This window comes from Antechinus flavipes, chromosome 1 (genome assembly GCF_016432865.1).
Source record: "Antechinus flavipes isolate AdamAnt ecotype Samford, QLD, Australia chromosome 1, AdamAnt_v2, whole genome shotgun sequence".
Classification (NCBI taxonomy): domain Eukaryota; kingdom Metazoa; phylum Chordata; class Mammalia; order Dasyuromorphia; family Dasyuridae; genus Antechinus; species Antechinus flavipes.
This window is the reverse complement of record NC_067398.1, coordinates 559,665,799-559,682,110: the sequence shown is the minus strand read 5'-3', so window position 1 is coordinate 559,682,110 and position 16,312 is coordinate 559,665,799. Positions and strand designations below refer to the sequence as shown.

Here is a 16,312-nt window from a genome sequence, read left to right as displayed (position 1 = left end):
GGATACAAAGACAAAAATGAAACAGTCTCTGTCTTCAAGAAGACTTCATTCTATTGAGAAAGACAATGTGTACATGTACAAGTACATATACAATATGTATGTGTGTGTGTGTGTATTTATAAGCCAAAGCTGAAAAAAAATCAATGTTTGGTTTCGTTTTTTGTTTTTAAGTTACATAACCCATGCCCTCTTTTGTGTTTTTATGACACTTGTATAACTCTTAGCTAGATCTTTTCCTCAACAATTTCCTTTTATCTTAAGCAATCTCCACAAAAAAAGCTTCATTTTCTCTGTGTGTGTGTATGTGTGTATGTATATATACACACATACACACACACACAGTTTGTATATATATACAAAGTTAAATAAAGAAAAAATACAGGTTCAAATATCAATTTTGCTACTATGTCATGCCTATGTAATCTTGGCTAGTCTTTTAAACTCTGTAGGCTTATGTTCCATCATTTGCCAATCAAGAACTTGGACTACCAAGGGTACTAAACTATGTGATTTCTAAAAACTATTTGGTAGCTGTATTTTATTTTATGCATTTAAAAGCATTTGCCCTGACAAGAGTCCTTTGGCTTATCCATACTCTTCAAGGAGTCCATTAAGAACTTTTAGACTAAATGATCTCCAAAGTCTCTTCCAGCTGAACTATTCTGTGATTTTAGAATTTTCTCCATTGTCTTTTTCTTGCTTTGTTCAGTGATTTTCAGTCTTGTCCAACCTTTCATGAACCCCTTTGGAGGTTTTCTTGGCAAAGGTATTAAAATAGTTTGGTATTTTCTTCTCTAGCTCATTTTACAAATTAGGAAACTGAGATAAGAGTGAAGTGACTTGACCAGAGAGTCACACAACTTGTAAGTATTGATTTGAACTCAGAAATATGAATTTTCCTGATTCCAGGCCCAGCATTCTATTCACTGCGTTGGTAAGAGGCCTTGGTCACATATGGATTTATATCTTTACTACAGATGGCATTAACAAATCTACATTTAACTGAAACACTACAAACTTGCATTAAATAAATTTGCATTACAAAGTTGCTTAATGGGGGTAATGGGAGAGTGAGAAAGATGGAAGGAAGCATGATTCATTTTAAATATATGGTCCAAATTAAGTAGCCAAATTCTGACCCACAAGCACTGTTAACTTTTTCATAAAGATTTTTAAAACATAGATTCTAATCCCAGTTCTGCTTCTAATTTACAGTGTAGTCTTGAGCAAAGAAAGTTTTTCTTTCTGAGCCTTAATTTTCTCATCCATAAAATGAATTAATACCATCTTCTCTGACCTACAGAGTTGTTATAGAAGTATAATGAGGTAATGATTTTGAAAGTGCCTTTTAAAAGTATAACATGCTGTGCAAATTAAATAGAGAAGCCCTATTTTAAAATAATATTCTAAAAGTCAAGCTACCTTAGCATATATACCATAAACACCTAGAATAACACTGATATCAAGTAATTGTTAACATGGCAAATAGAAATGTTTGAACAGTCATCCTTTCTTGGTATATTGCACTATATTTCACAATGAATTCTCTTCTATATAGGATATGACATCAATGAGCTGTTTCTTGACATCAATCTCTTCTCAATGCAAAAGTCCATATTGTCCTTTTCATATCCTGTGTGTGAAGTGGATTTCCCAAAGTTTTCTTTTTGTGGAAGAAGGAAAGGAGGTAAGTTTTTTGTTGTGATAAATTCCTAATGACTGATGCTGAAAAATAGAAGTCAGCAACAATACCATGATGAAGTATAAAGTTACATTTGCTATCAAGAGAAAAGAGGATAAACAACAAAGTGATTAGTGAGAGATAGATACAGAGAGAGACAGAGAGTCAGAGACAGAAAGAATATCAGAGAATCTTATAGGACAAAGGGAACTAACAGGGATCCTAAGGACCAAGGTATGCAAGGAGAAGAAAAATGACTAAGCTATAAAGTGAATTTGGTAGAACAGAAAACCATGAATTTGACTTATAAATCCTTCAGTTTCAGAGCCTTGACTGGGAAGATAACCTTAGATTCTATTATCCAAATAACTTTTCACAGCCAATCATTTTACCATTTGAATAGCAATAGTAATTATTTAAAATTAAAATTCTAATTCTTACTTAAAAGCTCTATTTGGCTTATCAAAATTTCAAAGTAGGAATGCTTTTCTTAATCCCTGGTTCCAAAATTACTTTCCTCATTGAGACTACCTCTGCTTATTCTCCAATGGCTAATGAAGAAGTATTTCATAAATTGTTGTTTTTCATCTCTAATTTCCTGTGATTTATTAAATGGGCTCTCCCCTACTTTCTTTTCTCAGCTTATCTCACTAAAATCCAGGTATTCTATTTATACCACTGCTGTTGTCCAATGGCCAGCAGGTCACCTCCCAACATTCTCCCATAATTTATCACCACTATATTAATGACCCATCTAACAACCAAATTGAAGGGATAATTCCTAATCCCTTCAACTCTAAAAACTTCTTCTCTACTTCACTTCAGCAAAAACAGTGACTGGATCACACCTAAGACTTTATCATTTTAAGATAAATAGCAAGATTGTAAAAGTATAAAAAGTCACTGGGCCCAGAAAAACTGCATCCTAGACTAATGAAGGAATAGGCAGATACAATTTCTGAAATAGAATTCTTTGTAAGAAGTAAAGAAGGAGCAGCTGGGATACAGCACCAACTGTCAGGAGGACCTGAATTCAAATTTGACCTCAGACACTTATTAGCTGTGTGAACCTGGCTAAGTCACTTAACTTTTATTGGAAAGAAAGAGAAGGAAGGAAGGAAGGAAAGGAGGTAAGTTTTTTGTTGTGATAAATTCCTAATGACTGATGCTGAAAAATAGAAGTCAGCAACAATACCATGATGAAGTATAAAGTTACATTTGCTATCAAGAGAAAAGAGGATAAACAACAAAGTGATTAGTGAGAGATAGATACAGAGAGAGACAGAGAGTCAGAGACAGAAAGAATATCAGAGAATCTTATAGGACAAAGGGAACTAACAGGGATCCTAAGGACCAAGGTATGCAAGGAGAAGAAAAATGACTAAGCTATAAAGTGAATTTGGTAGAACAGAAAACCATGAATTTGACTTATAAATCCTTCAGTTTCAGAGCCTTGACTGGGAAGATAACCTTAGATTCTATTATCCAAATAACTTTTCACAGCCAATCATTTTACCATTTGAATAGCAATAGTAATTATTTAAAATTAAAATTCTAATTCTTACTTAAAAGCTCTATTTGGCTTATCAAAATTTCAAAGTAGGAATGCTTTTCTTAATCCCTGGTTCCAAAATTACTTTCCTCATTGAGACTACCTCTGCTTATTCTCCAATGGCTAATGAAGAAGTATTTCATAAATTGTTGTTTTTCATCTCTAATTTCCTGTGATTTATTAAATGGGCTCTCCCCTACTTTCTTTTCTCAGCTTATCTCACTAAAATCCAGGTATTCTATTTATACCACTGCTGTTGTCCAATGGCCAGCAGGTCACCTCCCAACATTCTCCCATAATTTATCACCACTATATTAATGACCCATCTAACAACCAAATTGAAGGGATAATTCCTAATCCCTTCAACTCTAAAAACTTCTTCTCTACTTCACTTCAGCAAAAACAGTGACTGGATCACACCTAAGACTTTATCATTTTAAGATAAATAGCAAGATTGTAAAAGTATAAAAAGTCACTGGGCCCAGAAAAACTGCATCCTAGACTAATGAAGGAATAGGCAGATACAATTTCTGAAATAGAATTCTTTGTAAGAAGTAAAGAAGGAGCAGCTGGGATACAGCACCAACTGTCAGGAGGACCTGAATTCAAATTTGACCTCAGACACTTATTAGCTGTGTGAACCTGGCTAAGTCACTTAACTTTTATTGGAAAGAAAGAGAAGGAAGGAAGGAGGAAGGAAGGAAGGAAAGGAGGTAAGTTTTTTGTTGTGATAAATTCCTAATGACTGATGCTGAAAAATAGAAGTCAGCAACAATACCATGATGAAGTATAAAGTTACATTTGCTATCAAGAGAAAAGAGGATAAACAACAAAGTGATTAGTGAGAGATAGATACAGAGAGAGACAGAGAGTCAGAGACAGAAAGAATATCAGAGAATCTTATAGGACAAAGGGAACTAACAGGGATCCTAAGGACCAAGGTATGCAAGGAGAAGAAAAATGACTAAGCTATAAAGTGAATTTGGTAGAACAGAAAACCATGAATTTGACTTATAAATCCTTCAGTTTCAGAGCCTTGACTGGGAAGATAACCTTAGATTCTATTATCCAAATAACTTTTCACAGCCAATCATTTTACCATTTGAATAGCAATAGTAATTATTTAAAATTAAAATTCTAATTCTTACTTAAAAGCTCTATTTGGCTTATCAAAATTTCAAAGTAGGAATGCTTTTCTTAATCCCTGGTTCCAAAATTACTTTCCTCATTGAGACTACCTCTGCTTATTCTCCAATGGCTAATGAAGAAGTATTTCATAAATTGTTGTTTTTCATCTCTAATTTCCTGTGATTTATTAAATGGGCTCTCCCCTACTTTCTTTTCTCAGCTTATCTCACTAAAATCCAGGTATTCTATTTATACCACTGCTGTTGTCCAATGGCCAGCAGGTCACCTCCCAACATTTTCCCATAATTTATCACCACTATATTAATGACCCATCTAACAACCAAATTGAAGGGATAATTCCTAATCCCTTCAACTCTAAAAACTTCTTCTCTACTTCACTTCAGCAAAAACAGTGACTGGATCACACCTAAGACTTTATCATTTTAAGATAAATAGCAAGATTGTAAAAGTATAAAAAGTCACTGGGCCCAGAAAAACTGCATCCTAGACTAATGAAGGAATAGGCAGATACAATTTCTGAAATAGAATTCTTTGTAAGAAGATAAAGAAGGAGCAGCTGGGATACAGCACCAACTGTCAGGAGGACCTGAATTCAAATTTGACCTCAGACACTTATTAGCTGTGTGAACCTGGCTAAGTCACTTAACTTTTATTGGAAAGAAAGAGAAGGAAGGAAGGAGGAAGGAAGGAAGGAGGAAGGAAGGAAAGGAGGTAAGTTTTTTGTTGTGATAAATTCCTAATGACTGATGCTGAAAAATAGAAGTCAGCAACAATACCATGATGAAGTATAAAGTTACATTTGCTATCAAGAGAAAAGAGGATAAACAACAAAGTGATTAGTGAGAGATAGATACAGAGAGAGACAGAGAGTCAGAGACAGAAAGAATATCAGAGAATCTTATAGGACAAAGGGAACTAACAGGGATCCTAAGGACCAAGGTATGCAAGGAGAAGAAAAATGACTAAGCTATAAAGTGAATTTGGTAGAACAGAAAACCATGAATTTGACTTATAAATCCTTCAGTTTCAGAGCCTTGACTGGGAAGATAACCTTAGATTCTATTATCCAAATAACTTTTCACAGCCAATCATTTTACCATTTGAATAGCAATAGTAATTATTTAAAATTAAAATTCTAATTCTTACTTAAAAGCTCTATTTGGCTTATCAAAATTTCAAAGTAGGAATGCTTTTCTTAATCCCTGGTTCCAAAATTACTTTCCTCATTGAGACTACCTCTGCTTATTCTCCAATGGCTAATGAAGAAGTATTTCATAAATTGTTGTTTTTCATCTCTAATTTCCTGTGATTTATTAAATGGGCTCTCCCCTACTTTCTTTTCTCAGCTTATCTCACTAAAATCCAGGTATTCTATTTATACCACTGCTGTTGTCCAATGGCCAGCAGGTCACCTCCCAACATTCTCCCATAATTTATCACCACTATATTAATGACCCATCTAACAACCAAATTGAAGGGATAATTCCTAATCCCTTCAACTCTAAAAACTTCTTCTCTACTTCACTTCAGCAAAAACAGTGACTGGATCACACCTAAGACTTTATCATTTTAAGATAAATAGCAAGATTGTAAAAGTATAAAAAGTCACTGGGCCCAGAAAAACTGCATCCTAGACTAATGAAGGAATAGGCAGATACAATTTCTGAAATAGAATTCTTTGTAAGAAGGTAAAGAAGGAGCAGCTGGGATACAGCACCAACTGTCAGGAGGACCTGAATTCAAATTTGACCTCAGACACTTATTAGCTGTGTGAACCTGGCTAAGTCACTTAACTTTTATTGGAAAGAAAGAGAAGGAAGGAAGGAAGGAAGGAAGGAAGGAAGGAAGGAAGGAAGGAAGGAAGGAAGGAAGGAAGGAAGGAAGGAAGGAAGGAAGGAAGGAAGGAAGGAAGGAAGAGAGGGAGGGAGGAGGGAGGGGGGGAGGAAGGGAGGGAGGGAAAGAGGGAGGGAAGGAGGGAGGGAGGAAAGGAGGGAGGGAGGAAAGGAGGGAGGAAGGAAGGAAAGAAGACAGGGAGGGAGGGAGGGAGGGAGGGAGGAAAGGAGGGAGGAAGGAGGGAGGGAAGAAGGAAGGAAGGAGGGAGGGAGGGAAGGAGGAAGGAAGGAAGGAAGGAAGGAAGGAAGGAAGGGAGGGAGGGAGGGAGGGAGGGAGGAAGGAAGGGAGGAAGGGAGGGAGGAAGGAAGGAAGGAAGATTGTGAAAAGTAGGATTAGAAAAGAAGAAATATCTCAATTTAAAAAAAAAAAAGAAAAAGAAAAAGGAGCCTACTTGACTTCAGTTCTGAGAAAAATTCTAGAAAAGAATTATTAGGATGGTTTAAAATATTTTTTTAAAGCAGCAATTACAATATGACAACAATAATTTCTGCCTCATCAGAAATATGTCATACCAACACTTCTATGATAAGATGAGAATAACGAAAACTGAGACAAAAGAATATACATAGTGACTACAACAGTGTGAATAAGGTCAACTTGGAAGGTAGCAAAACTTTAGTCAAATACAATGGTCAAGTCTGACTCACAAAGTGACAGAAAGTCATAGATATAAGGTCAATATTAGTGCCACATTTCCAAAGTTAAAGAACATAATCTTTCATTCAGATAATAATTGATAAATCAAACTGTTTACTTGAGAACCCTTTGTTGTTAAAAAAAAAAAAAAAAAAAAAAAAAGTTTGTTGGATGGTCTAGACAGTGAAAGAATTTAGGAGTGGGGGGAAGGAGATACATAAAGTTTCCAAGTTCTACAAAGCCTGGAAGATCTGCTGCTTTACTAACTCCACCCATTTCCTTCCAGTCTTGCTCTCAAAGGGATTTACAAAGGCCCAATCTGATCCCCAGTGATACAATGAAAGATCAAAAGAATTTCCTGATCATATATTAAATAAGAGTTTAAAATGACCAAGTCTGAATGAGGGCAACAGAAAAACTGTCCTGCAAGAGCCTAGATACGAATCACTTACCAAAAACAAAACAAAACAAAACACAAAACAAGATACTAAAATAGCCCTAGATCACTCTTTCTTCAATGGAAGAGGCTTCCAGACAGCTGAAGACCAGCAGAGTGGCAGTAAATAGTTCCATGCAGATGCCAGCAGAGAGCAGCACAGCAAAGAGCATAAACACCCCACTCCACCCTTAGCTCAGAAGAAAAAGCATCTTACAGACTAAAAGCATAACCAGAAGAAATCTACAACTCTCTGGAACAAACAAAAGTAGGGCATTCAATGCTGGCAAGCCCTATGACATAAAAGTTAATAAAGTGCAAGGTGTCTAGTAGGAGGAAGGTGGAGAAAGGTTCCGTGTAGATAGAATATTAGAAACATGAGTTACTGAGTATGTATGTTTTCTGGACATGTGTTACCTCACTGTGTGCTTTCCTTCCTCCATGAGTGTTTCCTCAACATACATATTCTTTTATTTTTATTTATTTACTTGTCTGTTTGTTTGCTGAGGCAATTGAGGTTAAGTGACTAGCCCAGAATTACACAGCTAGGAAGTGTTAAGTATCTGAGATCAGATTTGAACTCAGGTCCTCCTGACTTCAGGGCTTGTGTTCTATCCACTGCATCACCTAGCTGCCCATTTTTATTTTCTTTATGTGTAGATATGGTCCTATCACTTTTCTCTTCAATCAATGGTTTAATATTGCCTCTTGGATCAAATACAAACTCAAACCCCTGAACAGCTTTGTTCAATCAATCTTTCCAACATCATGGTACATTATTCCCTCTTCTGCACTAAGTGATCCAGCCAAATTGACCTTTTCTCTGTTTTTCTAATATTACATCCATCTCCCATTTCCATTCCTTTTCAACAGTCCTTCCCCATCCCAGACCAAAGATGTATTTTCTCATCTTTGCCTCATACAATCCCTCTCTTCCTTCTAAAACATTATCTTCTACAATCATGAAACTTTCCTAATCTTTTCAAATGCTAATGCCCTCTCTCTAAAACTACCTTGTATTTAATTACTTTGCACTTATTTGTATTTATTTACTTGTCTGTTTGTTTGCTGAGGCAATTGAGGTTAAGTGACTAGCCCAGAATTACACAGCTAGGAAGTGTTAAGTATCTGAGATCAGATTTGAACTCAGGTCCTCCTGACTTCAGGGCTTGTGTTCTATCCACTGCATCACCTAGCTGCCCATTTTTATTTTCTTTATGTGTAGATATGGTCCTATCACTTTTCTCTTCAATCAATGGTTTAATATTGCCTCTTGGATCAAATACAAACTCAAACCCCTGAACAGCTTTGTTCAATCAATCTTTCCAACATCATGGTACATTATTCCCTCTTCTGCACTAAGTGATCCAGCCAAATTGACCTTTTCTCTGTTTTTCTAATATTACATCCATCTCCCATTTCCATTCATTTTCAACAGTCCTTCCCCATCCCAGACCAAAGATGTATTTTCTCATCTTTGCCTCATACAATCCCTCTCTTCCTTCTAAAACATTATCTTCTACAATCATGAAACTTTCCTAATCTTTTCAAATGCTAATGCCCTCTCTCTAAAACTACCTTGTATTTAATTACTTTGCACTTATTTGTATTTATTTATTCTTTTTATATTTATTCCATATATAATTAAATATAAAATAGATATTGGCATGTAATATGAATATATGTTACATATACTTATACATAATCTTTATATATGCTTAAACCTATATAACAATTTATGATTTAAATTATATAACTTAAAGTTATACTAATCTCTTCTCTCCTTCTTCCCTCTGACAATTCCATTTATGCCTAAGACTTCAACCTATAACTCCCTACAAATGATCCACAAATATGCATCTCTAAATCCTGACTCCTATATTAAATTCTGGATCTAATCTCAGTCCTCCTATAGGACATTTCCACTTGAAGTTTTCACTATCACTTTCCTTTACATGTTCAAAACTATATTTATTTCATTTCCTCCTAAATTCACTCTTTCTTTTTTAACTTTGCTATTTCTATCATTGGCATCAAAATTTATTGACCTTTCCACATTCAAAATATGTGGGGGGTTTTCAAATCTTTCTCTTTTCTAGCATTAAGCACAGTACTTAGTACATAATAGACACTTAATAAATGCTTATTGACTACTTTCTCACTTCTTAGTTATCAAGTCCTGAAGACTCCATCTCTACTATCTCCCTTGTATTCATCCTTTCTTCATTCTTCATTACCAACTGCCTGAACTTTCCACAAAGTTCTTCCTTGCTAAATGATATCCACTTGAACCTCCCATAGCATTTTCTTCTGTATTATCTCTCGAGGGATTATTTACTTATTATGTACAACTTTTTGTATTTGTGTCTTATCTTTTTTTTTTCTTGTTCTTGCTGTTGTTCAGTTGTTTTCAGTTATCTTTCAGTCTCTTCTTGACCCAATTTGAGTTTTTATTGGCAAAGATCCTATAGTGGTTTACCATTTCCCTATCCAAATCATCTTACAGGTAAGGAAACTGAGACAAACAAGATTAAGTAATTTGTCTAATTAGCATCTGAGGCCAGATTTGAACTCAGGAAGGTGAGACTTCCTGACCTCTGGATACTCTCTACACTTTGTCAAGTAGCTGCTTACTAAATTATAAAATCCATAAAAATAGGAATGATGTCTTATCTAAGTTTTGTATCTCCCAAGTATACAAGACAGCTTGCAAAGAGTAGGCACTCAGTGAATGTCTACCATTGTGTGCCCTCAGCCATCTTTACCATAAGTACTCCCCTTTTCATTTATTTAATCATTCATAAAATATTTAATTTCAATAAGGAATTATGCTAGATACTTTGGAGATTACAGTAGTGAATAAGACAGAGCCCCAGATCTCAGAAGAAAAAAAAAAAGGTCTTTAAAATCCAAAGGAGAAATAAAAATATGTCCAGTGATAAATATAAGGTAGCACATGACCAGTTTTTGAAGTAGTAGAAATAAGCTGTAAAGGAGTTCAGGAGCCATGCCAGACATTATTTCTATCAGCTTTAATATACATATAGTGAAAATTCAATAGAAGTTTGCTTTTGGTTTTGATTTTTAATATATTTTTAAACCTATTATAAGAATCCAGCCTTTTCCACAATTGGCTTTACCAGTCTCCTTCTTGCCATATCTCAAAGCAGTTCAAGACTTAAGGGGTTAATTAAGGTGTTAGGAATTGATGATAAAGAAGCCCAGAGACAGTGGACAGTATTAAATACTTTTAACTAATTGTTTAAGTACCTATAATTGAGAAACATTCTGTACCTAGGAAAAAAATGAGTTACCAGATTAGTTACTAAGGAAGCAAACTCAAGAGTTTGAATCAATAGCCATTTATTTGGGAATTAGGAATCAAGTAACAAGAAGTAAGAAAAGGTCTGAGAGAAAGACTATGAGCAACAATGGTTGAAATGTGAAGAAGTTTTAGGACAGAGACAGGCACAAAGTGAAATGCTTAGCATGCTAAAGCAGAAGGGATCAGAGATAATAAACCGTACTACAAAGTGACATTTGTCCAGTGCTTTAGATGTACTTTATAATTTCCCCATCTGTAAAATGGGAATAATAACAACACCTATCTTATTAAAAGGATGAAATGAGATAATATTTGTAAAGTGCTTAACATAGTGCCAGGCATACAGTAGACACTTAATAAATGCTTGTTTCCTTCCTTTCACCTATATGCATCATCTCATTGAGCTTCACAATAACATCAAGAGACAGGTACCATCATAATCCCCTGTTTTATAAATGAAGAAAGTTAGACTAGGAGGAGTAGTCAGTAGGCCTTCAAAGTTATATTATTTAAAGCAATTAAGCTTTGGTCAATAGAACTGAATTTGGAATCAGAAATACTTGGGTTCAAGTCTAGCTATGGGAACTTTCTGTGTGATCCTAGGCAAAACACCTTGTAAAACCAACTATCCTCAGGCTCAAATCACTTAGATCTCTGACTTCTTTTTGTATGCTACAAAGAAATACTTCTTCTTTGCAGCTTTGTAGGCTTTCTTAATGATGTGTATCTTTTTTTTTCATTTGACTTAATATATAATGGTTGAATCCAAAGCCCCCTAAGTCTGGGACAAGAGATCAGGCAGTCTTGGGAAAGATCTGTTTTCAAAGGGACTGGTGACATTCCTAAGGCCATTGTTTATCTGCAACTTCTCAAGCCCCATCCTCCCGCCTTAAGTTTGTCTTCCTGCCCACCCCACCCCCGCTAAGAAACATCCTGGCACTTAGACTTGAAAATAAAAACAACCGAAAGTGCTACCAGATCAACAGAATAGAGGGGGCTTTCCCCAATGCATATGAACAGAAACAGCCTGATTGTGGGCTGCTCATCATTCAACAAGCATTTGCTGAGTATCTGCTATGTGAAAAGCACTGTTCTAAGAAATCTGGAAGATATAGAGATGAATAAAATATGGACCTAGTCTTCATGGAATTTATAATCTAGTGGGGAAGTTATACTTAATATATGAAAACAATGTTGATTGTGTTCTGTGATTTTATGCACTTATAATTAAGTGATAGTGCCATTTTTTTCAGTTATATGCAACTTAGATCTAAACCAAAGTTGGCACCCATTGGCACAGAATGAGAGAAAGCAGCACGAAAGGTCTTACCATTGCTATCCCAAACAAGGACCACAGTTTAATTATATCAAGAATCAACAAGTACTTATTAAATGAACATTATGTGCCAAGGACTGTTGGGTTTAGGGGGAGTGCTGTACAAATACAAAATAGCTGGGAGGGGGGAGGTTATCAGCAATTAAGGGGACTGAGAAAGTAGAAATTACATAGAAAGTGATGTTTGAGCTGTGTCTTAAAAAAAAAAAAAGTGAAGGATTCTACAGAGTGGACATGAGAAGGAAGTGTATTCCAAGTGGGCTGACTGACAGAATAAAGACATAAGATGAGAGAGAGAGAGCAAGAGAGAGAAAGCGACAGAGAAACACAGACAAACAGTCAGAAAGACAGACAGAAACAGAAACAGAGAGAAAAAAAGAGAGACAAACAGAGAGACAGAAAGACAGATAAACAGAAACAGAGACAGAGACAGAGAAAAATAGAGAGACAGAAACAGAGAGACAAAGTCAGAAAGACAAACAGAAACAGACACAGAGAGAGACAGAAAAAAGAGAGAAAAACAGTCAGAAAGACAAACAGAAACAGGGACAGAAAGAGAAAAAAAAAAAAAAAAACAGAGAGACAGAAACAGAGAGAGACAGAGTCAGAAACAAAGACAGAAAGACCCAAAGACAGAAATAGAGAGAGACGGGATTCAAATGAATGAAAAACGAAGAGAAGGCTAGTTTAACTAACTCAGAGTAAGGGAAAGGGAATAATTAACCTAGGGTGCACAAACACTAAACATGAGTTCCATTCAGCTGAGGACATGGAGGATAGGTAGGTCAGTCCCAACAATGCTTGGGGGGTGGAGGGGGGGGGGGAGGGAGGGGAGAATCATTTTGGCTAGAAGGCTCAGAAAGCTGAGATTTGTTTTGAATGAATGCCAGGCATCTGCATCCAGTGATATTCCTTCATTTGCTCTATTGCTTGAGGGTGGGGATCAGGATAACTGCAGGCATTTCTGCTGATAAGATGGCACTTGGGGAATTGCCAGCAAATTTCATGTAGCATATAGTTACCCAAAAAGTGATATACAAATGCTGTACGAGCAACCAATTATGCAAATTTTGTAAGCCAGGGAAATAGAAATCTTCAATTCAGAGGCTTCTTAGAATATTAAAAAAAAAAAAAAAAAAGCCCACCCACCAGCATCCTGAAAGTCTGACTCCATTCCAAAGCAGTGATTAATAATAAGACCCTGGGAAGAAAAAACATGACACCAAGGAGAATGAAAGTCAATCCCAAAGCAGGAGCAAGCTGCTGTTTACATATTAAGCCACAAATCCAGATCCTCTGAGGTTTACAGGTCCTTAGGCTTAGTGCAATGAGAAGATTTTGCTTTCACTGAGTGTGGTACATTATGATGTCAATTTGCAGATGATTTGTTTGGATTTTTTTTTTTTTTGGAGTATTAGTGTGCATGTCATTTCAGCCAGAATACCACTTAGTGTCTCCTAAGCTGCATAAATGAGGAAATGAGTCAGGACTAGAGAGCAAGTCTGGAAAAAATTTACTTCCCTTTTCCATCTCATTTTAGCCCATTTGTGTAAAGGCACTAAACAAATCAGCCCAAATGAATATACCTCTGAAGGTGTATTACACACTATCTGTGTAACCTTAGGCAAGTTAACTTTCCTGGGCAGCACTTTCACATGAATCAATTAATAACCTTTTGTTGAATGTCTACTATGTGCCAAGTGATGTACAAAGGAAGTGAATGAAACAAGGTCTCAAAGAACTTATATTCTAATGGAGAACACAAGTTCATAGGGAATATTTCTTTCAAAAATAAAATGCCTGTTTCCTACTAATATCCTGTATAAGTGATTCCCTGAGGTGAATGTGTATTATTCTCATAAAAATGTTAATCGTCATAAAAGTTAACCATAAAATATGTAAGTTATCTTTTTTTGGAATTTATACATAAACACATACATATTCACCTATATTTATACAATAAATATAAAATTAAATATAAATAAATTCAAAATAATTAACTACATTGGAAAGAAAGGCATTGGAAGTTGGGGAGGAAGGGATCAGGAAAGGCCTCCTATTGAAGGTGCATCTTAAAGAAAGGAATGATTTTATGAGGGGGAGGTAAGGAGGGATGGGGGATAACAAGAACAAAAACATGGAGATGGGAGATGAAGTGTCAGGAGTGGAGTGAAAGCCAATTAGGCCAAATGGTTTCTGTAAAAGGATTTAGTCTAGATGACCTATAAAGTCCTTCTAGCTCAAAACCTATAATCAATGTGGAAGTATACTCCAAAGATGCATATTGCAACCCATACTATGACCAGATGATGCTATCTGAGCATTGCTCCAGGTGGCAGGAATTACAACTAATCATAGAAGTTATGGAGTTAGAAAAAAGACTCAGAGATGATCTAGTTCAGAGTTTTTCAAGTATAACACCCTCTCTGGATTCATTCCTTCAATTTACACTGCTATTGATGGGTTGTATCCCTGATACTACTCTGAAGAATTTAAGATTAACCCTATCAGTAGCCATCTTTTCAACATTAGCTCACAAATCTCCACTAGTGTGTTCTGCCTAACAATCAGTCTAAGTTCTTTAGCAAAACTATTTACTCAAATAATATATTAAGTATACTAGCTATAAAACATTTCCCCTAAAAGCTTGTAGTGCATTTTCCTACAAATATACAATGAGTCTAGACTTTAAAGTATAAGAGTAATGACACCTGACCTATGTGTCCTTTCTTTCTCCAGAGGATAGTGCATTTGCTTTCACAACATGCTTACCTGTGATGTTATTACTGTTTTGTTAATTGTCTAGATCTTTTTTAAAGTGCTAATAATGCAGATTAAATTTGGAAGCAAGTGTGCATACTCTCCCCCCCAGTTGTTAAATATTTACCAACACACCCTTGAATTGTTGTGTAAACACTGCTTAAACTCAGCTGCAGTGCTATAAGAGTAAATGAAGTTTTCTCTAGACCAAAGGCCATAAAATGACTAATAATAATAATAACAATAACAATAGCAAGCATTTTTATAATGTTTTACAGTTTGCAAAATGTTTTATATTGATTAATACATTTGAGCCTCACAATAGTAAAAGATGTTGACATTGTAGGGTCCACATTAATAAATACCCTTGCAGACCTATAAAATTGTAGGGACTCACACCAAGTACACTACTTCAATGTTACACTTAGTATTTAATATAGACTCTCTTCTTTGAATTTCTGAGAGGCTCAGCTCCTTTGCTGGCTTCTTCACAATTGACCAATTCAAGTTTCAGACCCAATGTGGAATGTTTCTTTCCTGTCTAAATGACTGCTTTTTCTTTCAAAGCTCTCTACCTCTCTCCTCCCTTCCTGTCGGCTTTATTAAAGTCTCACTAAGACGGACAGAAATTAACTAGTATTGAACAGAATTATCATGGAGAATGTGCACAATATTAAGTCTAAATTTCATTTAGCACGTTACATTTTTTAAAAATGCTCTCCTCACAATGACAATTTAGCTACGACAAACACCCTCACTCCTATTTAATAGATGAGAAAATGAGGCTGACAAAAATTAAGTGACATGCCTAGTAAGTGTCAGAACAAGGACGTGAATATAGGTCTCGCTTCACTCCAAGTCTAGCCCTTTCTTCCCAATACTATGCCTTACTCAAAGATGATAAATCTGCTAAAAATGTATGTTAGATCTAATTGAGAGCAAACAATATCATAGTTGAAGGGGTCCTAGAAAGGCTGCCCATTTTTTGAGCATCCAGCTTCCCCATCTTCTAATCCTCCTCCTCCTGAAATTCCTAGATTACTTCAAATGTTACCTCCTATACAAGGTCCTTTCTGAGTTCCACGGTTGTGGGAATCTTCTACTTACCCACAAAAATTATTTCATACATATTTAGTATGACCTTATCTGTGTATTTGCTATTGCTATTGTTCAATTGTTTAGTTGGGTTCTATGCTTTGTAACCCTACATGGAGTTTTCTTGGCAAAGATGCTGGAATGATTTGTCGTTTCCTTCTTCAGCTCATTTTACAGATGAGAAAACTAAGGCAAACTAGGCTAAGTGACTTGTTCACGGTCACACAGCTAGTAAATGTTTGAAGCTGGATTTGACCTCATGTCTTCCCAATTCCAGGTCCAGCACTCTATCCTTTGCACCACCTCATTGCCATGTACATGCTGTTATACTCCAATAGAATACAAACTCTATGAGAGTGTGGATTGTTTTTATCATTGTATCTTTACCTTCTAGTACATACTCAAAATATAATCAAATGATTGTGTGACCAAAGATGTATACTGCAACC

The 16,312-nt window shown here is 35.7% G+C and overlaps 1 protein-coding gene across 1 annotated transcript in view; it reads left to right on the top strand.

Moving 5' to 3' along the window:
- LY86 (lymphocyte antigen 86) overlaps positions 1-16,312 on the top strand; it is a 136,249-nt gene that overhangs the window by 82,826 nt on the left and 37,111 nt on the right. Inside the window, exon 3 of the mRNA XM_051970732.1 lies at positions 1,559-1,687. Within this exon, the coding sequence (XP_051826692.1) occupies positions 1,559-1,687 (129 nt within the window). The remainder of the gene's footprint in view (positions 1-1,558; positions 1,688-16,312) is intronic.